Source organism: Numida meleagris, chromosome 5 (assembly GCF_002078875.1).
Source record: "Numida meleagris isolate 19003 breed g44 Domestic line chromosome 5, NumMel1.0, whole genome shotgun sequence".
In the NCBI taxonomy this organism is placed as follows: Eukaryota; Metazoa; Chordata; class Aves; order Galliformes; family Numididae; genus Numida; species Numida meleagris.
Genome location: NC_034413.1, coordinates 17,951,973 through 17,964,689, shown reverse-complemented (window position 1 = coordinate 17,964,689; position 12,717 = coordinate 17,951,973). Strand labels below are relative to the sequence as shown.

Sequence of the window (12,717 nt, the reverse complement as noted above, 5' to 3'; positions counted from 1 at the left end):
TTTTATTAAAACACGTGTTTTGTTACTTGTATACATTAATTATATTATATATTTTATTCCAATTATTATTTATTATATATGTTATATGAGGCTCAAGACAATTCCTCTTCACTCAGGGCAGCCCAGGAAAGTCAAAATGTTGGACATCCATGCTCTAGAGGAAGACCAAGTCTATCAGACACATGGCGCTGTAGATGCTCTTATGTATCAACATCAAATGAGACATCAGACAACAAGCTCTAGCACTAGAATACATGTCAAAAGTAGAAGTGCAAAGGGCATGATCCACTGTGACTTATTTTCCAAACTGTTTTCAAATTGGTGCTCTCCAGTTGTTTTTTCAACACGAGTCTCTGGATTTTTGTGCAGAAGTATTTAGAAGAGGTAGTGGTTCATGAAGTTCTTTCATTTACTATAGGCAACATGGAAAAAAGTAAACTATTAAAATAAAATATTCCTAAAGTAAACTTTGAATGAAATATATCTCTTGATTCAGTATATATTTCAAGAATCTTGCCTGCAAATCTGTAAGCCTTAGTTGTTTTTTTTCTTCTATCATTGGGAATGTTTTGAAATCTCAACCTTTTCATTCTCTTGTGAGTTTTAACACCTTCACAGACTTCAGCCAGGTCATTCCATCAGGTTGGAGTGCTTAATAGAAGCACAAGCAAAAGAGTGATAAATTAAATTCAATTTGAATAGGTTGAACAGAATGAAGACTGACAGGAATTAAAGCCAGAGAAGGGATTTTTTTCTTGTTAGAGGAAAAGATCTACATGCAATCCCAAAGGAGAGTTATAAACATGAAGAGTCTGAGAACAGATGCAGTCGGAGATTAAATGGCTTCTGACACCTCCACTGACAGAAAAAGAAAGGAGCATGCTTTGCATCATTTCAAGTTACTGTATGCTGTTTTTTCAACTAATTATATAGAGCAAACTTTGCTTTCAGGTGTAGCATTTCGAAATTGCTCTGGGTATACACTGATATAAACAAAATTTAAGATCATAAGAGCTCAAAGATAGTTAATGCACCTGGGGTGGGGAAAGATTTCTCCACATCAGTGATTCATCTGAAAATAGAATACAAAAAGCTGTGCTAATTTAAACACAGAACTTCTCTCAATTCTGTAACAGCATGAGATTATTCTCTTACTCTAGACAAGAAACTTTCTAATCCCTACAGATGAAAAGATCCCTACAGGAATTAAACTATTCCTCCTCTCAGAAGGGTTTCATACACTTTCCTAAAGCATTTAAATGCTCTGCTGCTCCTACAGATCTAGGAAGTTCCCATGCAAGATTAAAATCCTGCATGTTCCCAGACTTCAGAGTAGTTAACAGTTAAAGAAAGTGAAGGGTTCTAAAACATTACCAATAAACATTTGGAGACACGACATTAACAGCAAAATATTAGACACTTACCCATATCGTCATCGAATATGGATTTCTGTTCCACCTTTTTCTTGGTCTTTTTTTCTTTTGGTTTTACAGTGAGATCCGCAAAGATATCAATGTTATCATCGAAGAGGTTAGTCTCTGGCACTTTCTCTTTTGCTTTGTTCATTGGCTTAATTGCCTCAGTAGCAAATATATCATCCTTGGAGCAAAGTATAGAAAGATCATCAATACACAGCACACTTCAAGAGAATAATCATTGCCTGTACACAGCAGCTAAGGTGTTTAAAAGACTGACAGCCTTGGGTTTCTCAAACCTGAGAATTTTGTGTCCCTTCTCCCCTACAAGAGGTGCCCTAGTGATGGAGCTTGCACAGGTCAAATACAGAGATACAGGGTATCATCACTCCAGAATGCCAACCTTATTCCTTTTTTGAAGATCTATCTGAGCTACTGTGCACTGAACAGGTAGCAGAAAAGAACCAAATACTTCATTTATCTGAAAAAGGTCATAATCATGGGTATGTTGTCACAGCACATTCATTGCCCTGGCTGCTCTGCGTTAAGCCTTCACCTTTTAATCCATGCTTGCTAATAAACAAATGAACACCCAAAGTAAGTGTTTCTGTTGCCCAGTAGCAGAGCACAACTGACACTTCAGTAACTGTTTTGCCCAGTCCCCTTCCTGCATCAGCCTCCACTCAGCCTGTGTTTAAATAGAAGCATTTGCATAAGGTCCTAGGGATCAAAAAGGCCAAGGTAGCAGGCTTTCCTTCCCAACTCCTTCCAGCAAGCCTCAGCCATTACCTCAAAAATATCTTGTGCAGCAGGGTCAACAGCTTGCCGGACAGCAGATTTCAACTCCTTTTTCCCAGTTTTCTGACTGGTGAAAAGAGAATCTTCTTCCTCCTCCAAAAAAGATATAGGGTTGCTTTTTGATGAAGATTTTTGCTGTACAGACTGGAAAAGATCGCTGCTGTCCTGATTACCCAGAGCAGACAGATCAGGCTTTTTCTCCATCCCCTTGATGGGCTCACTGGCCACGGTGTCTGGCATTTCCTCCCTCAATTTTGATTGTGTAGCTGTTCTGGATGCCGAGTGGCTTGCAAAAAGGTCTTCTGATTCAAAAAGATCATCTCCTTGGTCTGTGGATTCTGGAGGAAGTTTGTTCGTCCTAATGCTGCCATGAGCTGGTAGTGACAAGCCAGAGAGAAAGCCATTTTCTTTGGACTCTGCTTCAGTAACAACAAGCTCCTTTATATTCTCTACTGCTGATCTCTGTTTTGGTAATGATAACTGTGGATCTTTAGCACTGTCCACCTCTTCACTCTCACCAGACTCTTGTGCAGCTAGCCGGCGGGCCATTCTGCTTGGAGGCCTTCGTTTTCCTGTAACCTTGATTCTGGTCTGTAGGAAAAGAGTAAAAACAGAGTAGGGTAATATAGAAGGGAAACAAACAAAAAATCCTACACTTCATGGAAGGCAGATTAGGATCCATGTTTTATTCTGTTATAACACTTTTCTTTCATAACACTGCAAATTAACATGTGTTACTCGTTTCATACTAGCACACTGAAACTAAGTTAAATTCAAGTTTAGCTTAAGTTACTTAAACCAGAGCTATAAGCTGCTACCTGTACATTTAAGCAAACGTTCAGTTGTAAAACCTGAGCAAAGAATGATGAGAAGATGCTGATTTAGCTTTAATCCCCTTTTCTCTCATCTGAAATACCAAGGTTACCTTATTGGCGCTGTGCAAGGTATCCGCTTGCATAGGCTGATCAAAGCTTACACCTAGTTCTTCATTGTTTCCTGCAGAAGGGAAGGCTTCACTGTTCTGTACGTCATCGGGCTCATGCAATGGAGTATCCAAAACTGGGAAGGGGGACTTTACACTGGAGACCTTAGGCATTGCACCAGGAAGTAAGGCTGCAGGGTTAATAGCTAAGTTAGCCTACAAAACAGAAAAAAAACACACATACACACACAAAGATATCACGTTAACACTGCTCCAGAGAAGCAGCAAGAACTAGTGTGTTTAAGCATTCAAGTTCTACTCCTAGAAGTGCCTGGCCTCTCTCACCTCTACTCACTTCTGCATCTCCCATGTTTTCTGTCTCACTAAACCTTTGAGTGCTCAACACTATTACGCTGTATAAGAACTTCAAGAACACCATGGTCACACTACGTTGCACAAAAACCTATGTAGCCCAGTATCCTGTCTGAGGACAAGACTGGTTCTGACTTTGGAGTGAAACTGTTATATAGACAGTTATTAGATTTTTCATATCAAGAGAGGGAAATAACCGAAACTCAAAACCCTTATCCAGTATCGGAGCGTACTTAAGATACTGCTGAGAAGAATAGCAGGCCAAAAAAAAGCAGCCCACCCTCTGCCCCCAAATAGAGTTAAATAGCACTGCTCATAGTCAGGTCTGAAAGGTAAGGGGGGAAAATAATGTTAAACATGCAATACAGAAAAATTAACAATAGAGAATATGTCATCTGAAAAAAAATGGCAAGAGTAAGGTAGGGAAATATAAAGATTTTGCTTCAGGAAGAGCCATCAGTGAGGCAAGGAAGATTTTTATTTTTTTATTTTTTCAAAAGCCAGAATGCCAGTAAAGTAATTACTTGTAACTTTCCAATCCGAGATGAGGGCTCTTTGGTTTTAATGGGAACAGGACCTGTAGATTTCTGCACAAAATTACACTGAATTAAACAACAGGTGGAGAAGTTAATATTAACATCTTAACCAGACTATAGCTTGCATTGCAAAACATCTATAGAAAGGATTACCATCTCACTGCTTATCAGCTTCTTCTGGAGATATCTTGTCTTTAACACACATTTTAATATCAGAACTATAGTCATTTGACATTAAAATTCTCAGTTCCTCATGTCATAATCCTATCTTTGTTACAACATTTTCATTTCACCACTTTCTACACTTTCTATCCAATATTATGTTTTAATACCATAAATCTACAACTTCCACTTTTCTCCAGGTCACATGCCACATCAGTCAAATCCATTTGTGACAGCCACCCTCCCTCCTTGCTTATCCACTCCCCTAAGATCCTAAGGCCATGCTGTCTTGTTATAATTATATGTATATGCATAATTATGTAAATTATATATATATATATATATATAATATAAATGTTATAATTGACTTTTCTGCTTGTCACTGGCTATAGCCGGGCCACAGACTTTAATGAAACCCACACAGAAGCCAAGAGAGTTCCAAAATTGGATATCTCATCCTGCAAGGCTTTCAAGAAGGGTGCGTTCCTCTAAAGAAAGCAGGCCACCAGTACCAGAAATAAGACCAGCAAGCTCAATGAGCAAGAAAGCTGTGTGGCCTGAAAACTTGGGACTCAGGGATAAGCCAAATCAACAAAAGCCCCCTTTCAAAAGGGCTTGCTTTCCACAGGTCTCTGATCTGCTGTGGTTTTATGAGCTGGGCTGTACTGCCATTGGTGTGACTGAGCAGTCACCGAGGGTTTGTACACTTTGCGGGGGGGCCTTGATAGCTGGACAGAAGAATCCTGCTGCCTGAAATAATCCACCACTTAAACACACATGGGATTTGTCTGAACCTTACACAGACCAAGATCATTCCTGTATTTGTGGCTACAAAAGAATGAAGTCAAATGTGATCTCCTGCATTGAGTACTTTACCAAAAGGGAAGATAAGCTAACTACTAGCCCTACAGACTTACTATGTGTTCCTCAGCCCAGGAGGCTAAAAACAACCTCCACTACCCTATCCCCAAGCCCCCCCCAAATGAAAAGCTCATTTCCTACAGCTGAAAATCAAACAAGCAGCTCTGATGAGACAAGCCAGAATTCAGACACAAACTCCCCATCTGTGAGGGGAATGCTTGGTTCTGCAAGATTAAGATCAGGAGTCTTGTTTGTTCGCTATAAAACTTCCATGAAAAGATTCTCAGCTGCCACTGATTTGTGCTGTGTGCCATGCTCTCTTTTCTGAGAAAGCCCACCTATACTTTAAAGACCACAATCACTCCAGCAGATACTGACACTTCAAAGAATGAGCATGTGATCAAATCACACCATCAAACTGCAGCTGAAGTTCTTCACTGCCTTGCACTTGGCCATCACAAACATGCTGGCAGTGAATAAAACATTAGCAATAGCATTGAAAGTTCTTGGTAATAACAGTGCACCTGTTGATAAGCAGAGACAAGTATGGCCACGCATTACTGCATTTCTGCAGCTGTGCAGCCCATGAAACCAGGCATTAGTTTTGATCTTTTCAGGAGACCTATTTAAAACATCTTTTCCTGTGCATGCTGTCCAAGACACAAGCTTTCAGTACTTGCCTCTGTAGTTACTGTCTTCATAGCTTCATCTTGTTTGGCACTTAAAGCATTTTCTAGATTACAATTTTCCGAGGAAGGGACAGGACTGGTCTTAACTGTTTTCTTCTCTGCTATTTTCTGAAAGCATTAAGAGCACAAATTAACATGATTTGTAAGAACATGACCAGCAGAGCAAGAAAACAAGCAAAGCTTTTCAAGATCCGACTTCCATTTCTAAAGAAAACCGCCCACATCTTTCAGGCCTGCAATGCACAGGCATTGCTTTTTGGTCAGCAATGTCAAGGGCCTTCCACTCCCTCATACTTTTAACCTACCTAAACCATTGTTGTCTGTACCAATGGAAAATAAGGTGAGTCTGGATAAGCTTCCAGAAGCATACACATTTCTCATATACAGAATAGCAGGGAAAGTAAAAGCATAAAGCTAGCTAAGAAACACTACTGTTCAAAGGGTTGCAAGCAAGCAGGCTTCATATGTAGCTGCAAGCACTGACTAGAGACCCACCCTCCCACACTCCTCAGAGAAACAGTTTCCAGGAAATATGGCCAGCTTTCTAGCCTAGCTTCCAGCTATTGACCGAAAATAGACTAAAGTCAGAGTCAGCTTCAATTTAGTTAAGCTCCATAGGTGCACAGGTTGCTCTGAAAGTAATGCCTCCTATTTGTTTCCATGGAAACTACAACAGCTACAAACAGAACAATAACACTATTTGATAGAGCAAATTCTCAGCTAAAACATTACTTTTCAACATGGTCACCATCATTTTTGCCAGCCATGAACAAGAGAGGCTGCATGCTGTGCTCGTAAAAGTCTGCAACAGCAGGGGTGGCCCACAGTCGCTGTTAGCACTGCTGAAGCACACCACCACTGGCTCACTCTGCTCACATCCACTGTTTGGTCTCCATAACTTTCAGCAAACGTTGATGAATGTCAGTGGGTACAATTCCAAAAGAGAAATTCAACTATACACCTCAGCATTTCAGATACTATTTTGTCAGACTGCCCCTCTGCTGTCATTTGTTGCACAGCAACAACAGGTAATGGAATACTGGTGGGAAGATTCAACCTCCACTGCCATCCCACCAACACCCACCTCTGATGTTGTAGGCCAACATAATAAAATAGGAGGCATTATTTTTGGAGCAGTCCTTGTACATCTAGAACAGAAGTTTAGATTGCACGTTACGACTTGGACCTCAAACCACCCATTACGTAGTTCAATGCAGCTGCTCACCCTGTTATTAAACAGTCCAGTGATTTTATTAACACATTCATTACCTTAAACTAAACCAATCTACAGATTTAAATGATGTAAGTCATAGTTCATCTGAACTACTATATAAAGGTCTTTAGTGCTACCACTCCCACAAGGCACGCTGAGCCTAAAGAACCTCACTGCAGAGAGGTAAGCCAAAGTTTTAATATCTCCAAGGTATCAATAACCATGAAATTAGCCGGACTCTGAATAATACAAAAGCAGCTCTACTATTCTGATTTCTGCTCAGGTATGCTCTTTAAGTTCATGCCAGTGGTACCCAGTGGCATCGAAGGAGGAAAAGAATGTAATCCTCAAATCTCAGCTTCGGGAAGTCTGCTGCAACTGTTTGTTCCATATGTGCTCAGAGTCAAAAGAGCCATTTCTATTCTCTTAAAAAAGATTTTTAAGTAATTTCATGTCCTGGGGGAACACATATGGAAAAACTCCCTTCTATATGCTTATTTCCAAGGTCTTCTGCAGAAGCCATTTATAATAGAGGATCAGATACCGGAGGGTTTGTTTTAGCAGTACTGAAGAGATCGTCCTCATCATCATCCCCAAAAAGACTTCCTCCAGATGATGGTTTCAGAATGCGATTTGCAGACTGAAGAGAAAAAGGATAAAAAAAAGTGTCACAGATCAAAAGCCCATCTTCTGCCCATGATGCCTTAATTGATTTTAGCACTTGGCCATCCCTAGGGATCAGGGACTTTTAAGTTGTGTTCAACCGAGACACACTAGAAGGCCACACAGTTCAAAGACTGTTTTTAAACAGCAGGTTCAGAGCAGGGATTTGGACTCACCATTGACGTCTTGGGACTGGCAAAGAGGTCAACATCCGGATCATTGTCCTTTTGAAGTTTGTGACTGAAAAGAAGCTCTTCATCTTGAAAGACGCCAGTGCTTTTGGGACGAATGCTCTTCTCAGAAGGCTGAAAGAAGAGGAAAAAGGTTCATACAATAAAATAAAATCCTTCTTACAGAGGACATCTGCTTCAGGGCTTTACTTGCCAAGTGATAAGGCAGGTTACAAATCACCTGAGGCTACGCTACGGCCCTGGCAAAAAAAATGCAGCCTGAACCACAAGTTGTGTTTTTGCAGTTCGCAAAACCTATAATGTAAATACTTGTATTATCAGTTCATTTTGATTAGAAGACATTAAGCAAAACGTACTTTCAGGTCTGCCAGTTTGAAAGCCAGCTTTTATTATTTACTTGTGATGCTTCCCTAGGAGGAAGAAAAAAAGATCACCAGTATGATATTATGAGTATACAGTAAGGTTTATATTTTAGGAAGAAACTTTTACGCTTTGAATTATTCAGATGAGGGTGCAGGACAGAAGTGAGAAGAGAATCTGGTTAGTTATCTTCCTAAGCTACCTAAAAAAAAAAGACAAAGTCAAAGCTCTTTAAAGCTGTTATAGTTGATAAAGTGCTCATCTTCCTCCCTTTAAAGCAAAAGCACCCCCACAGTGAAGAACAGAACTTTTGCCTTTGGCAAACACATGTACTTTCAACTTAGCTGCTGAGTGGCAGGGAAAGTCAACAGTCAAACATGTCACCTCATCTGCCCTCCATAACCTGGCAAATCGACCAGTAGCATCTGCTTTCTAAAGCTAGCTTCCAGCACACCATGACACCATTTGTTGGTCCACTCTTCTTATTTTTATTATTATTATTATTATTTTTTCTTTACTGCTCAGCCTCTTCACTCACCCGCTTTAGCTTTACACCAAAACCCGGGTCAAATTTTTGGAGCACTAGAACAGTTGTGTATGCACAAATACACAAAGATTTGATGCACATCTAGTTTCATGCATGGATGCCACACACACCAAGCACTCAAAATAGCAGCACCTTTCAGATTTCCCTGTCAAAAAGATTAGCTTTCTAAACCACCTATTGTGATTTTTGCATGATTATGCATTTCAGCACCTTAATCGCTCCACCACTGCTATATTCTGATTGCTTCCTAGGAAAGTTTTAAAAGGGCTTAGATTTTCCCAGCCACTTCCCCATACCACCCCCACCCACCTCCCCCTTGGAAAAAAAAAACAAAAAAAACAAAAAAAACACAGTATATGCCCATAACAGGTAATTAAGTGTTCAGCTAACTCAGAGGCATCTATAAACAGGGAATTTTGATGAAGAGTCATCTGTTTCATCCAGTTCCAGGGGCTTACAAATACAGTGCGTACAGTCTTTGGTGTTGAAAATTTATTCTACAAGGTTACAATAAGATGACAAAAACTTGTGGTATACTCGAGCATAGAGTATGTCCTTTTAGATATGATTTCAACTTTACTGAACAAATTTTGGTATAGTTGCATCAAGCAGAAATATGAACATTGCCATAGATTCAAGGATATCGCTGCTGAAGATTCAAAGCCCACATCTTGATGCAATAGGCTATATCAGGAAAGCCAGACAGCAAGAGTATGGCAACTAGAGGCTTTTTAAAAAAATACTGAACACATGCCTGGAAAACAGAATTAAACATAGCTTCACCTAGAGTCATCTTAGAACTAAGTCTGCTGGCTTACACAGAGGAAGCAGATTGCACCACTATTAAAAGAGGGATAAACTACAAGGCTTCATACTCCATCTCCCTCTACTTTCTAATACCTCCAACCTTGAGGAGTAACTGAGGAATCAGTTCTTTACAGCAGACATCAAGTAACTGCACCAAAAAAATCCGTAAAGAATTTTTTTTTTTTGAACTAGCATAGGGCAAATTGTTTTTGAGACAGTGGGATAGAAAAGTTTGCAGAGGGATTCAGGATAACGGGTAAGTGTAGGAATTATTTCTCATCCAAGAATTTGGAAATTGAGAAATTGAGAAAGATTAACCTGCAAGACTCAGAGAAAGGAGGTGTGAAAAAAACCAAAAACACAACAAACAAAAAACCCTTTTACAAACTAGCTTAGAATAGGACTGGTTTAGAGGCAGAAGTATTATTTCCCAACGTTCAAGAATGTCCCTAGACTCACCACATTATTGCCTTTGTGTGCATTTTTAATGCTGTCATCTTCCAGTCTCTCCTCTTCCTCCTCATCAAACAAGCTTAACACTTTCCTAGCTTGGATACTGGCATCTTTCTCCAGAGCTGGTGGTGACGCTGCGAACAGATCTGGCTCCAAAGATGTTGCTGCAAAAGGCTCCATCAAAATAAATAAATAAATAAATAAACAAACAACCACATCAAGCTGTTACTTAGTGTGGGTCTGCTCCAAACCCACTAAGCTTTGGTTAAATGCCAACTGTGGTCAGAGTTGTGCAGCCTGGTACCGTAGTGGACAACTAAGTTCAATTCAATTATACTAAGCAGACAGAATAGCAACATGGAGATTATCAAGACACATTTCAATAGATAAAGAAAACACTTCATAACTCTGAAATGAACGTAGTTTTCTTCCTGTACTCTACACCATAGTGATATTGATAATCAGATTTCTGAATACAGTTTCTCTCCCACCTATATGTCAGGTTACATCTCGCTCCACAACTCTACACTCAGTTGTTTTGGCATTATCTGCAAGGTACCTAGCTCATACTGTTTGGGATTCCTTGTAGTGGGCAGCAGCACTCAGCACTGATTGCGCTCAGAAAAATGTAAAGCGCCACAACAGTACACTGAAAGCCCATCAGCTGCCAATTCCCCAACTATCTTTCAGAAGGAGAATGCTCAGGAGTTAAGTTCTGTTGAAGCTTGTTCAATAATGCACTCAAATCTCTTACTGTAAACTACTGCCCATGAGAAATTCACAATCCTATGAGCCTCAACTCTACAGGCACCAACACCGTCTACAATTCATCAGACAGCATGCTCAAACAAAAAATTTACTGAGCTTTACAGAACATATCCATTAGTATAAGCTGTCTGTTTTTTTTCAAAAGGAGAGCTCTGCACGTGTGAAAAAGGTTGCCCCACTCGGCCTAGAAAGGAAAAATAACCTGAAACACAAACCTTTAGTGGATACAACTGGCATCCACTAAAGGTTCATTGGGAAAATGAATTTAAATGCCATTTAATCAATTTGCTGTGTGCTTGACCAACAAGTGATTCTGCTAAAGGTTGAGTTATTCTCTCCTAAGTAATAGCAGATGCAATAAAAAAAACATAATTCTGTCCCTGAGCAGTTATGTTTTTAAACTGAATCTTTGCCAAGTGTCAGATTAATGTAAGAAAATCTCTCACTTTTTCCTTTGCCACCTGCCTTTTGATGTCTGTTCCGCTAGGCACAGGAACTGCTTCAGGCTCTTCTGAAGACCACAATGCATTTTCTGCCTGGTTAGACTTTGCCATATCTAGTCGATCATCCTTTTCCTCTTTTTCCTCTTCATTAAACAAGGGTGGTGCTTGTTCTGGCTTTATTTTCTCCTGCAAAATCATGAGAATGTCATTGACACAGAATTGCTTGGTATTTAGGAAAAATACAGCCGAGGGATAGCAGACCCTCAGATTGCTATCCTGGAGTCTACATGGACACTGGCAATATGCTTGACAGTGCTTCCTTTTCTTGCATGGGACATTCTGGTTTGTGACTTTTGATTTCTACTATTATAGGCTCTTAAGACTGAATGAAGAGTGCCAGGAAGCAGTTGCAAGCTTAAAGCAGATGCTGTAGGAATCCTGTTCAATTACTGCAGTGGCTCCCAAGACTGCCAACAGCCAGACTAGCCTGCTTATTTCTTTTTCTACTCCAAAAATCTGTACTTAACATAATCTGAAAAGGTAAGGCCATGAAATATGTTTGTGGCAACTCTTTTCTTGGCAACCAGAAAGGCAAAACTGGGGAGCAGGGTCACACATGCAGCAAGTGCTACTGATAATGCTGCATTAAACTTCTGCAATTCTTACTTCCGGCTCCAAAGCACAACCAGACAGGCAGCACACTGTGGGTTGAGCTCGTAAGACAGAGGATAGCACGAGACTACTCCACCGAAGGCCAGTAAGCTAGAGCTGAGATGCCACAACACATGGAACTCCAGTTTCACAGTCAGCAGTAAGCTGTTAGTTCTTGTTAATGGTACTTCATGGCTTGAAAGACCTTAAAACACCCCCAGAAAGGGCTTTCAGCATAAACTAAACAAGTTTAAGGTTGATGATAATGAAAACTTTGAAATCTTTCTGCTATCAGGCTAAGAGAGAAGTTTTACATGTAAGAATTCTGTCTGATCCCATTCCAAGTTTGCGAGAGCTACTACTGTTTAAAACAAGTTGGGCTTACATCACCTAACAAGGAGGTTAACTTATGTAAACACTGTGCAAGTGTTCTGCATTATTTTTAAAAGAAAGGGAAGATACCACTGAAGCAGCTGAAGGAAGCGTTGATTGGGAACTGAAGAGCGATTCTCCAGTAACAGCGTCATCTTCAAATAGCAGTGATATCCTCTGTGGCTTTCTTTGGCTGCAGTGAGGAAAAGAATAAAAGTGGACGATCAACGCAAAAGTTTCAAGGCCCATATTCTGCATCTTTTTAAGAAACGTAACTTCATTCACAGGGTGTGATCCCAGATAAGACTTGGTTTCCTCACTATCTCAATAAGAAAGACGCACAGCTCTTGAAACTGGTCCAGAGGAGGGCCACTAAGATGACTAAAGGGCTGGAGCACCTCTCCTATGAAGAAAGGCTGAGGGAACCAGGCTTGTTTAGCTTGGAGAAGAGAAGGCTCTGGGGAGACCTCACTGTTGCCTTCCAATACTTGAAG

The 12,717-nt window shown here is 40.2% G+C and overlaps 1 protein-coding gene across 8 annotated transcripts in view; it reads right to left on the bottom strand.

Annotated features, from left to right (window-relative positions):
- LOC110399318 (WASH complex subunit 2A-like) overlaps positions 1–12,717 on the bottom strand; it is a 33,130-nt gene that overhangs the window by 2,571 nt on the left and 17,842 nt on the right. For 3 of the 8 annotated variants that reach the window (XM_021397784.1, XM_021397790.1, XM_021397786.1), the window contains 10 exons: positions 12,314–12,416; positions 11,204–11,386; positions 9,996–10,169; positions 7,808–7,936; positions 7,513–7,608; positions 5,747–5,863; positions 4,032–4,109; positions 3,139–3,351; positions 2,205–2,804; positions 1,425–1,599 (listed from right to left, as the gene is read on the bottom strand). In XM_021397784.1, coding sequence (XP_021253459.1) covers positions 1,425–1,599; positions 2,205–2,804; positions 3,139–3,351; positions 4,032–4,109; positions 5,747–5,863; positions 7,513–7,608; positions 7,808–7,936; positions 9,996–10,169; positions 11,204–11,386; positions 12,314–12,416 — 1,868 coding nt within the window. The remainder of the gene's footprint in view (positions 1–1,424; positions 1,600–2,204; positions 2,805–3,138; positions 3,352–4,031; positions 4,110–5,746; positions 5,864–7,512; positions 7,609–7,807; positions 7,937–9,995; positions 10,170–11,203; positions 11,387–12,313; positions 12,417–12,717) is intronic. The other 5 variants (XM_021397788.1, XM_021397785.1, XM_021397787.1 and 2 more) reach the window with 5 other exon arrangements.